Here is a 13,535-nt window from a genome sequence, read left to right on the forward strand (position 1 = left end):
CATTATTCACATCCCCTTCCAATTTCCCCTAACTGCCTTCTCCTAACTCCCCATGTCCTCCATGCTATTTGTTATGCTCCACAAATAAGTGAAACCATATGATAATTGACTCTCTCTGCTTGACTTATTTCACTCAGCATAATCTCTTCCAGTCCCATCCATGTTGCTACAAAAGTTGGGTATTCATCCTTTCTGATGGAGGCATAATACTCCATAGTGTATAGGGACCACATCTTCCTTATCCATTCGTCCGTTGAAGGGCATCTTGGTTTTTTCCACAGTTTGGCAACCATGGCCATTGCTGCTATAAAACATTGGGGTACAGATGGCCCTTCTTTTCACTACATCTGTATCTTTGGGGTAAATACCCAGTAGTGCAATTGCAGTTTTCTATAATTAAAATTCTCTTATGGTTTGTCTCCCTCTTTGTTTTTCTTATTTTTCCCCTCACTTCTCCTGTGTTTATCTGTTTTGTTTCTTAAATTTCACATGAGGGAAATCATATGGTATCTGTCTTTCTGACATTTCACTTAGCATTATGTATGTTATTGAAAATGGTAAGATTTCATTCTTTTTGATGGCTGAGTAACAGTCCATTATGTATATATACATACAAAATCACCTCTTTATCCATGTATCAGTTGATGGACATTTGGGGCTCTTTGCATACTTTGGCTATTGTTGATAATGCTGCTATAAACATTGGGGTGCATGTGTCCCTTTGAATCGGTATTTTTGTATCCTTGAGATAAATACCTAGTAGTCCAATTGCTGGGTCATGGGGTAGCTCTATTTTAACTTTTTGAGGAATTTCCATACTGTTTCTCAGAGTGGCTGTACCAGTTTGCATTCTCACCCACATGTTAAGAGGGTTCCCTTTTCTCCGCATCCTTGCCAACATCTGTTTCTTGTGTTGTTAATTTTAGCCATTCTGACAGGTGTGAAGTAGTATCTTATTATGGTTTTGATTTCTATTTCCCTGATGAGTGATGTTGAGCATCTTTTCATGTACCTTTTAGCCATCTGTAGGTCTCTGGGAAAAATGTCTATTCATGTCTTTTGCCCGTTTCTTAAATTACCTTTTTTTTTTTTTTTTTTAAGGATTTTATTTATTTATTTGACAGACAGAGATCACAAGTAGGCAGAGAGGCAGGCAGAGAGAAAACGGGAAGCAGGCTCCCCGCTGAGCAGAGAGCCCAACGTGGGGCTCGATCCCATTATGACCCGAGCTGAAGGCAGAGGCTTTAACCCATTGAGCCACCCAGGCGCCCCAATTGGGGGTTTTGTTTGATAAATTCTTTATAGATTTTGGATACTAACACTTCAGGTATGTCCTTTGCAAATGTCTCCTACCATTCTGAAAGTTGCCTTTTAGTTTTGTTGTTTCCTTACTGTACAGAAGCTTTTTATCTTGAAGTCCCAATAGTTTATTTTTTTTCTCTTTTCCTTGCCTCAGGCGATGTGTATAGTAAGGCGTTGCTACGACTGTTCATGTCAGAGATTGCTGCCTGTGTTCTTCAGGATTTGATCATTTCCTCTCTCACATTTAAGTCTTCCATTTTTGTGTGTAGTGTAAGAAAGTGGTCCGGTTTCACTCTTCTATGCGCTGCCATTCGTTTTTCCCGATACCATTTGTTGAAGAGACTGGCTTTTCTATTAGACATTCTTTCTGGATTTGTTGAAGATTATTTGATCATGTTTGGTCTTAAATGCCCTAATCTTCTCCCCCGCCCCACCAATTCTCTCTGAATTGTTATAGTTTGAGCTTCAAAAATACAAGGGTAGGAACTTTATTCATGGCATTGGGAACTAACTTTCTTCATTATCCTATTAAGAATTGAAGAGGCAGGGGAAGGAAGCTGATTGACACCCACAGAATAGGTTATCTTGTCTGCTGATCAAGAATCTTTTCCAGGGCCTGGCTGGCTCCATCAGTTGGGCATCCCGCTCTTGATTTTGGCTCAGGTCATGATATCAGTGTTGTGAATTCAAGCTCAGCATGGAGATTTGAGATTCTTTCTTCCTCTTCCTCTCCCTCTGCTTTTCCCTTCCTCAAAAAAACAAACAGAAACAAACAAAAAAAAACCCAAAACTTAGTGGGGACCTTTGGCGGCCATCACACAGGACTTAAAAACTTATGTGTTGATTCTTAGGGGCTCATCCCCATTACTCTTCTTCAGATTTATTTTTAGTAAATCCCACAGTCTTTCCCCATCAGAATTACTAATCATCCTGCAGCATAAGCTATTGTCCATTAATGGAATAGATTCTTAACACCAATAATTTCTTCCAGCAAAGTAGATGTACTGTGCTGTCAACTGTGACTATTTCATTTTGTTTATCAGGCAAGGCTCTCCAGTACTTCAGCAATATATTTCTAGATGTTACTGGCATTAGGTGAGAGCATATGCAAACCAGGCTCAGACTTTTTTTTTTCTCCCTCCTGCTGTGAAATGCCACATGAGGCCATCTGTATTGTTTGAGGGAGGGTTAGCAGTATGGAGGAATAGGTTCCTGGTAGTTGGAACATGCCATTCAATTTCTTTGTGTTTTCATGGGACTAATATTATATATACCCCTTCATTTATTTTTTTATTTATTTTTTTTAAAAGATTTTATTTATTTATTTGACAGAGAGAGATCACAAGTAGATGGAGAGGCAGGCAGAGAGAGAGAGAAAGGGAAGCAGGCTCCCTGCTGAGCAGAGAGCCCGACGCGGGACTCGATCCCAGGACCCTGAGATCATGACCTGAGCCGAAGGCAGCGGCTTAACCCAGTGAGCCACCCAGGCGCCCTATACCCCTTCATTTAATGAAGAAGTCGTCCTGGCTACATTTGCTTTTTATACCTAGAGTGGTGTGGTTCCTGAAAGGCTTAGGTATTTTTCTTTTCGCATTTTACTCGAGGGAATTGTGACATGACCCTTTGGGTGAATGCAAGGAGGAATGTTCTTGTGTTCTTTATAGCACAGGATCCTTTCTTTACTATTTTTTTTTTTTTAAGATTTTATTTTTATTTATTTATTTGCAAGAATGAGAGAAAGAGCGCCAGAGGGGAAAGGTCAGAGGGAGAAGCAGACTACCTGCTGAGCAGGACTGTCCCTGGGCCCCAGGATCATGACCTGAGCTGAAGGTTGTTGTTTAACCACCTGAGCCACTGAAGCACCCCAGAGGATCCTTTCTCGAGTACCTCGTCTTCCCTTTATAAGGAATAATAGGTCTATACACTGACTGAAGTCTGGGAATTGGAAAAGGACTGTCACTTTAACAGTGGCTTAAGGTCTTTCCTGTCCTGAAGTGTTTTGGTTTATTCAATGACAGTCTTTAGTGTATAGTCTGATGATGATGATGATGATGATGATTTTTTTTAGACTCCAGAATCCAATAAGCATAGGCTATAATCTGTAGATCAGACCATGATGATTATCATCAAATTAATTATCTAGGAAGAAATAAAAACCATAGTTAGTACTCAGATGTCCCTAAATCTTAACTCTTTCCCCAGCTTTCCTATGGCTAGTTTCAGCTTTCAGGCTTGAGTTTAAGTCTTAGAAAGGGCTTCTGTTCTGTTTATCTCTGAGAGAACATTTATAATTTCATAAGATTTTATAATCTCATCCTCCATGTTTCTTTCATCTTTTTTTATCTTTTTATCTTCTGAGTTTTGGGGTATTCTCTCAATTTCCTTCTCTTTCATTTATCTCTATTTTGTGTTTTTTTCCCCACTACAGTTTTATATTTCTTATGTGTATTTTTTCCTAATCTCCGTTGCTGCATCTTAATGGCCACATAGCCCTATAAAAACGTGGTGTTCTTTTTTGACCTTTAGAAAACACAAGTCAGACTTGTGAGGAACAATTATTTGCTGTTTCATTCAATGTATTTATTCCTTAGGGGAGCATTTCCTTCGTTTTTTACGTGGTTTTCTCTCTTGCTCTTTTTTTTTTTTTTAAGGTACAGTATTTTTCTCATCATAGAACAAAATTTATAGTTGTGAAGTGTTAATTCCAGGTCAAGTAGGAGTTGAGCTGTGTCCTATCACAACAAATGTTGGTTCGTGCCTGAATTTGGGGAATATTTTATATTTGAATATTGGTTTTACTACTTTTAGAATTCCAACAATCTAGAGTAAATTAGCTGGAGCCATTGTTTGAGTAGAAAGATTTGCATCGATGCTAAAGATCTCTTCTCCCTCTACACTTTATGTGGCCAGCCATGCCAGTCACAAAGCCTGGATGTACCTAACATACCTTAGGGTCTTTCCATGCCTGGCTTTTTTTTTTTTTTTTAAAGATTTCATTTACTTATTTGACAGAGATCACAAGTAGGCAGAGAGGCAGACAGATAGAGAGAGAGGGGGAAGCAGGCTCCCTGCAGAGCACAGAGCCCCATGTGGGGCTCGATCCCAGGACACTGGGACCATGACCTGAGCCGAAGGCAGAGGCTTTAACCCACTGAGCCACCCAGGTGCCCATGCCTGGCTTTTCTTAATGGTGTCCAGGATTTAGCCTCTTGCCCTCAAAGAAGAATCTAGAGTTGTGTAATGATGCTGATAGAGTCCAAATGTTATTGATTGACAAAGTGGGGAGTGCAAAAATTATGTCTCCTGTGGGTTCACCATCTGCCCTTGCTCCTAGCATTCACCCCTTTGAGTTCTGGGTTGTTAGAAGTCTGCATGAAGTAAAGCAGTTCCTCCCATAGCAGTAGGAGGATGTTTCCAGTAGACTTTATTTGGTCTTCTTCTATTATACCACATATGCCCAATATCCAGTAGAAACTTGGAAATTTCTAAGGAATAAAGATTGCTCTCTACTCTTTTCCAGTGATTATATATACTATTTTCCCTGTTCTCTTGATTATCTCAGCTGAATTTTTTGAAAGCAGAAGGTAGTGAAGTTGCATATATACATTTTTGTCTAGTTCAGTGTAATTTATTTAACCAGTGTGTTCAATTTTAGAAAAACAGGCATGTAACTTTTTAATTTTTTATTTAACTTTTTAAGAACAAGAGAGGGAGAGAACATGCATGCATAAGAGGTGGGGGCAGAGAGAATCTTAAGCAGGTTCCACTCCTAGCCTGGAGCCTAACACAGGGCTCTGTCTCATGACCCTTAGATCATGATCTGAGCCAAAATCAAGTCTTTTTTTTTTTTTAAAGAATTTATTTATTTGACAGAGATCACAAGTAGGCAGAGAGGCAGGGATAGAGAGGCAGAAGCAGGTTTCTTGCTGAGCAGAGTCTGATGTGGGGCTCGATCCCAGGACCCTGAGATCATGACCTGAGCTGAAGGCAGAGGCTCAACACACTGAGCCACCTGGGCACCTCCAAAATCAAGTCTTACACTTAACCAGCTGAGCCACCCAGGTGCCCCCAGGCATATAAGGATTTTAAGGATTATGTTTAAATACCAAATAAGACTTATTTCAAATTTATAGAAGGCTTATTTAATTTTGACAGTGGTCTGTCTAGAAGCTAATTCATACTTATTTGCTTTTAGAAAATGGATTCTACATCTTTGTTACCGACGTCTTTAAACATGAATCTGACAATATCACATGTAGAATGTCTTCCCAAGGACATTCTGGTGAAATTTCAAGGCAGAAATCCTATCGAATGTGAGTTTGACTACCACATATTACAGAGAGAAATGCAGCATATTCCAAAAGTAAAAAATAATGTGGACATTGATGAATTTTGTTTGGTTGAAGAAAGAGTATCTGGAGAATGGCAGAGAGGAAGAGTCATGGAAAAGAAAGATGAACTCTATACAGTATTCCTCATAGATCATGGAGAAGAACTAAGAGTTGATGGTACACAGGTTGCTTCAGCCTGTGGCAACTTATTTGAGCTACCACCAAGGGTAATAGTTGGTATTTTTGCCAACATACTACCAAATGGGGAAAGATGGCCTCCTAAGGCTTTGAATTATTTCAAGTCATTAGTAGGACTACAAGTGAAAGGTTGTATACAAGCTGTTTTGCCTCTTCAAACGATTCTTCTTGAAGTGCCAAAAATTATATCCCAGGTTCTTGAATTACAATTAGGCAGACTTATTGATGGGGATTCATTTCGCCTTATTGTGGAAATGTTAAAAGAATTCCCACAGGAAATGCCAGATTTACTAAAACATAAAAGACCTGACTTATCATTAAGTAATAATGATACTTCACTTGATATTCAACACATTCTGGCTAATTTGCAGCCATCTTTGTCAGTAGGCAGGGTTGAAAGTATAAAGGTATCCTCTGCATTGAGCCCAAGTAAATTTTATTGTCAACTAATTAAATGGATTCCAGAGTTAGAAAACTTAACAGTGTGTATGACTTTGCATTATGATACTGTCAGTCAAGAAAGTAGTCCCACATGTGATAACTTTGGACTACTTTGTGTTGCCAAAAGGAGAAATGGACAGTGGCATAGAGGAATTCTTCAGCAGCTCTTGCCCAATAATCAAGTGAAAATTTGGTTCATGGATTATGGCAGTAGTGAGGCTATACCCTCAATCCATGTGAAGAAACTTAAACAGGATTTTATTTTAGTACCGTTGTTTTCGTTTCCATGTTCTCTGACCTATTTACACAGTCCAGATGGAGATGCCAGAAAATCTCAACTGCGTGTTCTTAAACAAGCTTTGTTAGGACAAACAGTATATGCACACATTGATTGTTTCAATAAGGATGAACATTTGTATTATGTAACGCTACAAACTCAGGAGTCTACAATTAATTCTAAGTGTCTGCTGAAGACTGTAGGCACACAAGTACTCTGTCCAGTGTCTGAATCAAAGATCTCTAATATGTTTAAGGAGACTAGTGCTTCTGATGTAAACAGTGTGGTTGACTCTTTTACTGGAAATACAGAACCATCAATAAGCTCTTCAAATAAAAACACTTTGAAAATAGGTTTTCCTATTAAAACTGTAAATATGGAGATAGAGGCTGCCTATATAGCTTTTGTGGCCTATGTATTAAACCCATCAAATTTCTGGGTACGCACTAATGAACATCAGAATGAACTTCAAGATCTAATGAAAAATATAAACAAATCTTATGATTCGTGTGAAAATGACGAACTGATTCTAAGAAATCCAGAACCTGGATTATTTTGTTGTGCAAGATACAGCAGAGACCGACATTTTTATAGAGCTGTCATCACTGAAATTAATGGTTACAAGATTAATGTTTATTTTTTAGATTATGGAAATACTGATTCCATACCATTTTTTGATGTAAAAATTTTGCTTCCAGAGTTTTGTGAGTTGCCTGCCTTAGCTATGTGCTGTTCACTTGCACATATATTTCCTGTTGAAGATTTATGGGTGAAGGCAGCAACTGACTATTTTAAAAAAATAGTCTTGAACAAAGCAATTTTGCTTCAAGTTACAGCAAAAAAAGATGACAAGTACATTGTAAATATTCAGAGCATTGAAGCCTCAGAAAATATTGATGTTGTCTCTCTTATGTTACAAGCTGGATATGCAGAATATTGGGAAGTAGAACCACAATATTGTCCCAAATCTATAAGTGAATATTCAGTGTTAAATTTAAAACCTAAAAACAAAGTTAATATTAAAGTCCTATCTGCCCTTCTTGAAGGAGCCAAACCTAAAAAATACCATTCAAATAAGCTAAAAGAAAGGACCTTGTCTTTTTTAAAATCCCCAGCTGTTAATTTCTCAGATTTAAAAAATCCTTTCACCTTGTCTGTGGGACCGGAGTTGCTACAACCTTATAAAGAATACATGTTTAAACCAGGAACAGTGCTTGAAGTCAAGTGTTCTTCTTATTATGGCCCAGGTGACTTTTCATGCCAGCTTCAATGTAAGTTAGAGGACTTAAAATTGCTGATGGAACAAATTCAGAATTACTATAGCGTTCATTCTGATCCTTATCAAATTGGGCAGATTGCTTGTGTTGCTAAGTATTCCAAAGATGGGAAGTGGTATAGAGCTGCTATTTTGACCCAAGTATCAAGAAAAGAATTTGACGTGGTATTTGTTGATTATGGTTACCAAGAAAGGGTTTTAGTTAAAGATATTTGTGCCATTAACCCACGTTTCCTTTTTTTAGAAGGCCAAGCCTTCAGATGTAGTCTTAACCATTTAGTTGAACCCATCAGTTGTAAATTCAGTTGGACAAGAGAAGCATGCAGAGACTTTGGGAATTTTATTTCTTCATCTAGAGGATTATTGACTTGTGTCATTTATGCCCTAGTTCTTATATATCCAAACTGTTTATGTAACTTAGTGGATTTACAATCTCCACTTACTAGTGCAAAAGAATTTATTAATCATGGCTCAGCACAGTATAATACATTATCAAGGCCATTTCCATCTTCAGTTAGTCTTTATAGTTACTATTATTCTTCCTTTAACATAAAAATTGGAAGTGAGGAAGAAATATACATTTCTCACATCTATAGTCCTAAAAAGTTTTATTGCCAACTCAGTAGAAATAATAAAGACCTAGAGATGATAGAAACAAAAATCACAGAGATTAGTAACATCAAAAATTATCCAAAATATGATCCTAGTAAAATGAGACTGTGCTTATCTAAGTATGTAGAAGATGGTCTCTCTTACCGAGCTTTAGCAACACCAACAGACTCATTAACTGACTTTCTGGTCTATTTTGTAGACTTTGGAAATAAGCAGTTAGTAGAAGAAAGTACATTGAGGGCTATCTCAGATCAGTTTCCAGAGTTGCTGTTTACACCTATGCAAGCTATTAAGTGCTTTTTGTCAGATTTTAGAGATGTAGATATTCCAGTAGAAATCTGTAGCTGGTTTGAAGATAATTTCTTGGGAAAACCATTAAGGGCAATAATATTGACCAGGGAGTCAGATGGCCAGCTTGGTGTAGAGTTATATGATGGATGTCAACATATAAATCAGGAAATTAAGATGTTGCTTCATGCTTATGGAAAAAAACACTGTGACCAAGCACACTATGTGGAAAAGGGTCCTAAAGTGAGTGAGAATAAGCGACTTGCTGTTTCTTTGAAAGGCAAAATAGAAAAAAACCATCACCATAATGTGATAAATAAAACTAAGCTAGTAACATACTCTGAAAGTAAAATAGATCAGTTAACAAATCCGGGAAGTACATATGCCAAGCTTTTGAAACCATCAGTTTTTTATAAAATTGAGCCTGCCTCAAAAAACAGAGTGAAATCTTTGAATGATGGACTAAAAAATAAAGGTGTAAAAAGTGTCTCTGGATTTGATGAAAATGATGTGGGCTGCAAATCAACAAGGGTTATATCGCAGTCTTTTATCCAAGAACTAAACCAAGCAGCTTCTCAAAACCTATCTACTCTTACTAGACCACAGATCAAAGATCTTCCTCAACCCCAGATTTACTTGAATGCCAAAGTTAAAGGATATGTTTCTAATATCAGTAATCCAGCAAGCTTCCATATCCAGCTTGCGGAGAATGAAAATGCAATCCTCAGACTTGCAGATGCTCTAAATGAAAAAAGATTGAATATAGTGAAAGAGAGAAAGTCCACTAAGCCTATGGTTGGAGACCTAGTAGTTGCAGAATACTCTGGTGACCATGCCATTTACAGAGCCGTTATTAAGAAAATTTTGCCAGGAAATTCTTTTGAAGTGGAGTTTATTGACTATGGTAACACTGCGGTAATAAGCACCTCCAAAATTTATGAATTTCAGAGGGAATTCTTAACCATTCCTCAGCTAGGAATCCATTCTTTTCTCAGTGGGGTCAAGTGGCATGAGCCTGATGAAATATGGGACAGTAAAACTGTGGATTATTTCATGTCAAGAGTGAGTAACAAAACTGTTTCTTGTGAATTTCTGAAGCAGCATGAGCAGAAATGGGAAGTCAATATAATCTGTGATGGAACATGTATCATTAATGAACTAATGAAATGGACAGCCTGTTCAAAACTACAGAAGACTATACTGCAGCTGCCTACAGCTATCTCTCAAAAGGTGAGCTCTCGGGAGGATAACAAAAGGAAAAAAGAAGAGTCGAAGGAGTTCGAAGGTTCTGGGACCCTTCAACCATCTTGCCAACAGCTGGTTAAGATTCCTTTTGAAGAGTTAAGACCTGGACAACTTGAAAAGTCTGAGATACTTTATGTCTCAAAAAGTGGGACATTTTATGTGAAGTTATCCAAAAATAAAAAAATCTTATCAGATTTAACAGTATTCATCAATAAAGAAGTAAAAAAACCCTCTTTATCGGTGGAAAATATTGAAAAAGGTTTAGAGTGCTTGGCAAAATCTAAAAAAACCTTGAAATGGTATAGATCAGAAGTAGCAAAGAAATGTGTTGATAAAGTGCTTGTTTTTTTAGTAGATCGTGGTAGGTATGAAATAGTACCTTTAGGGAATATCAGGCTTCTCAGTAAGGAGATTAGAAATATTCCAAGACAAGTTGTGCCTTGTAAATGGATTTGGTTTGAAAATTTTAGAAACCGGTCATTTGAGTCCATTGTGTCTTTATTTGCTCACTTGGAAATAAGTATTCTTTTCTTGAAATACTTAAACTCTGTGTGGAAAGTCGACATTTTGGTAGATGGCCTGCTACTTTTAGAATACTTAAACTTAAATACAGTTCATGCTGAAAACAAACTTAAATCTTCAGAAGCTATTTTTAATGTGACTCCAGTGTTGTCCTGTACAATGAGATCATATACTTGGGCCCAACTCCAAAACGGAAAGCAGTATTCAGGTATTGCCACTGCGGTTTGTGATCCATCAGATTTCTGTGTTCAGTTAGAAGATTTCTTTGACACAATGAAATTGCTCTTTGTGTTGCTTTCTGATCTACCAGAAAACTTGCAAACAGTGCCTCAAGAGTGCATAACTCCTGGTGCTAGTTGTTTGTTCAAATATGATTTGGAAGATCAGTGGAATAGAGTAGAAATCTCTGAAGTCTCTAGTCAGTCCCTATTACTTGTGTTGATCGACTATGGATTTTCTGTTTGCATACCTTATTCAGATATAAAAAATCTGAAAGTTGTTCCTGTTGAACTTTTGGATATACCAAGGTTAAGTTATCCTTGTATCTTATATGGTATCTTACCTGCTAAAGAGCAACACTGGGATGAAGAAGTGAAAAGTTTCTTTCAAAACTTCCTAAGTAAACCAGACTTAGTTTTTCAGTTTAGGAAGCATAATTTTGAAACAAAACTGACAGTAGATGTCCTTCATGAGAAAAATAACTTGGCAGATTTGTTAGTTGCATCTGGTCTTGCAGTATATTCTAAAGATTCAGATCCTCTTAATGATGGAAGTACTACTACTGGACCTACTAAAGTCCAATATCCGTTACAGAGTAAGCCTGTTCTCCCACTGTTAGATGAAAATTGTTACAAAAGAGAAAATATAAGTTGTACATGCACTGAGAAACAAAAGCTGAAAGAGAAAACTGTAAAGAAGAAAGAGGTCTGTAAGAAACTCTTAAGGAAAAGCCGTAACAGTAAAAGATTACATTCCAAAAACGTAGCTCTGAGGAAGAAGGCTGACTTTGGAAAACATAATCCCCAAAGTACTGCTATGTTTGATACGTGTTCAGCAGCTTCATTTTGGGAACTACCTAATGGTTTAAAGACCAACACCAACTGCATTGAAAACATTTTTGAAAAAGTACCAACTGAAGAAATACAGGAAAAGAACACAATGGATTTGAGAATAACAGTAAAAGCATTGCACGCTAATGAAAAAATAGTATCAGAGGACTACTTAAATGGTAAGTAGCTATTTTAAAAAAGATATCCTTTTTTGTAGATTCCATTTTTGATTCTTTAAAAGCTTATTATATGTCAATTATCCAAATTGAAAATATCATACTGCAAGGAAACTTACTAGAAAATCTGAATAAATGGATAGACTGGGACTGATGACTTAATTATAAAATGGTATGTGACTAGTTCTTTTTTGAATGGTGGTGACCTTTGAGATTGTAATGAAAGTGGAGAGCATTTTTAACCATATATGCATGCACACATACATGACTTTTTTGAAGTTTAAATTTAATTAGCCAACATATAGTACATCATTGGTCTCCGATGTAGTGTTCAACAACTTATCAGTTGCATATAACATGACATTCTACAGATAATTTCAAGGGTTTCACAAAACTAAAGCCCCATAAAGCTCAAGTTAATAAATCTTGCTGTTAGTGAGCTCCTGGGCTCATTCTGAAGAACCAGGCCTCTTATCAGATGAAATGTATCTTCAGGTTTTTCAAGTATGCCTTTGGCATATTGATACTGTAGTTAAACTTATGGAATAAACTGGAACTTATTTCATCTTAAAATTTTTAGATGTCAAACTGATTCTATAATAAAATTTTAGTATGTTAATAACTAGGATATTGTCTGATTTTGCTTATGCACATCATATTTCATTTTCTGTGGGGATTAGTTACTGAGGATTTTGTAGGCTATAAATGTTCCCTGTTTAATGAATCTGTTATTCATGTTATAACTCTATTATAGCACGTTACATTCTTTTAATCAGTGTGGAGAGATCTTGTTTTTATTGATATATTTTAGAAAGAATATTTGAATTCATATTTAGGTGTTCTATAGTGAATTGATAAATGCTTTAAAGTTGGCTCTTATTTTTGAGTATTTTGTATTGGATTAGCAGTTATGGTAGAGTGCTTACTATGTTATTATGTACTAAAATTTTTGTACATATTACCTCATTTAAAGCTTACCAAACTCTGGAGTCAGATAACTAGTACCCATTTCTTTGCCTGAATTCTAAATCACTTTAGAGAGGGACAAGGAGAGAAACAGTTGGTGAGCAAAATATCACATTTATTGAAAAAAAAAACAATATTGATAAGTGTGGGTTTATATCAATGGTAAAATGGGCTTACCAACACTGAATCAATAATTTAGACTTATCTGCACAGGCACAGAGGAGAACTTCTCTATATGAAGGAGTCTACCCATGTAAAAACTATGGCTTGAGGCATTTATCTCCAAAAAGGGAGGGAGGAGGAACCGGCTAAACTAATAGAGGAATTTGTCCTTCTAAGTGGACCAATCAGATTGGTCCTACTCCTGGTGTAAGTAAGGGAGGAAACAAACCAGAGCAGTGTTAGGCTAGGAGAGTGCCTCAGCTGTGAATACTTCTACATGGAAGGATACCTCAGGAATGGGAAGAATGACCCCCCCCCCCCGCAAATTATCAGTATTTTATGGATGAGGCTCAGGAAAATTTTATTTTCCTTTGGGTATAAAGACAGAATTTCAGCTCCTTATTTACTAGCAACTGTGTCTCCAACTCCAAAGTTTTTTGTTAATCATACTGCCTTTTGCAAAGCAGTGATACCATTTGAGGAAGAGTTTTCAATAAGCTTTTGTCCCTCTGCCCGTGCATCTTAGTACTTACATAATTTCTTTTACTACTTCACATGTGTGTGCTTCTACCTCCATGTTTTTCTTATCAAATTCTCTAAGACCCCACTGTGAACCCCTATCTCCATCCACCTCCTGCATGCCTAGCACACAGTGAATCAGTGAGTGAGTTAAGTGGAAGTAGCTATTAC

The 13,535-nt window shown here is 37.0% G+C and overlaps 1 protein-coding gene across 1 annotated transcript in view; it reads left to right on the top strand.

Moving 5' to 3' along the window:
* TDRD15 (tudor domain containing 15) overlaps positions 1-13,535 on the top strand; it is a 36,459-nt gene that overhangs the window by 5,967 nt on the left and 16,957 nt on the right. Inside the window, exon 2 of the mRNA XM_047743620.1 lies at positions 5,498-11,720. Coding sequence (XP_047599576.1) covers positions 5,501-11,720 — 6,220 coding nt within the window. The 5' untranslated portion in view covers positions 5,498-5,500. The remainder of the gene's footprint in view (positions 1-5,497; positions 11,721-13,535) is intronic.

The sequence above is a fragment of the Lutra lutra genome, chromosome 9 (genome assembly GCF_902655055.1).
Source record: "Lutra lutra chromosome 9, mLutLut1.2, whole genome shotgun sequence".
Classification (NCBI taxonomy): domain Eukaryota; kingdom Metazoa; phylum Chordata; class Mammalia; order Carnivora; family Mustelidae; genus Lutra; species Lutra lutra.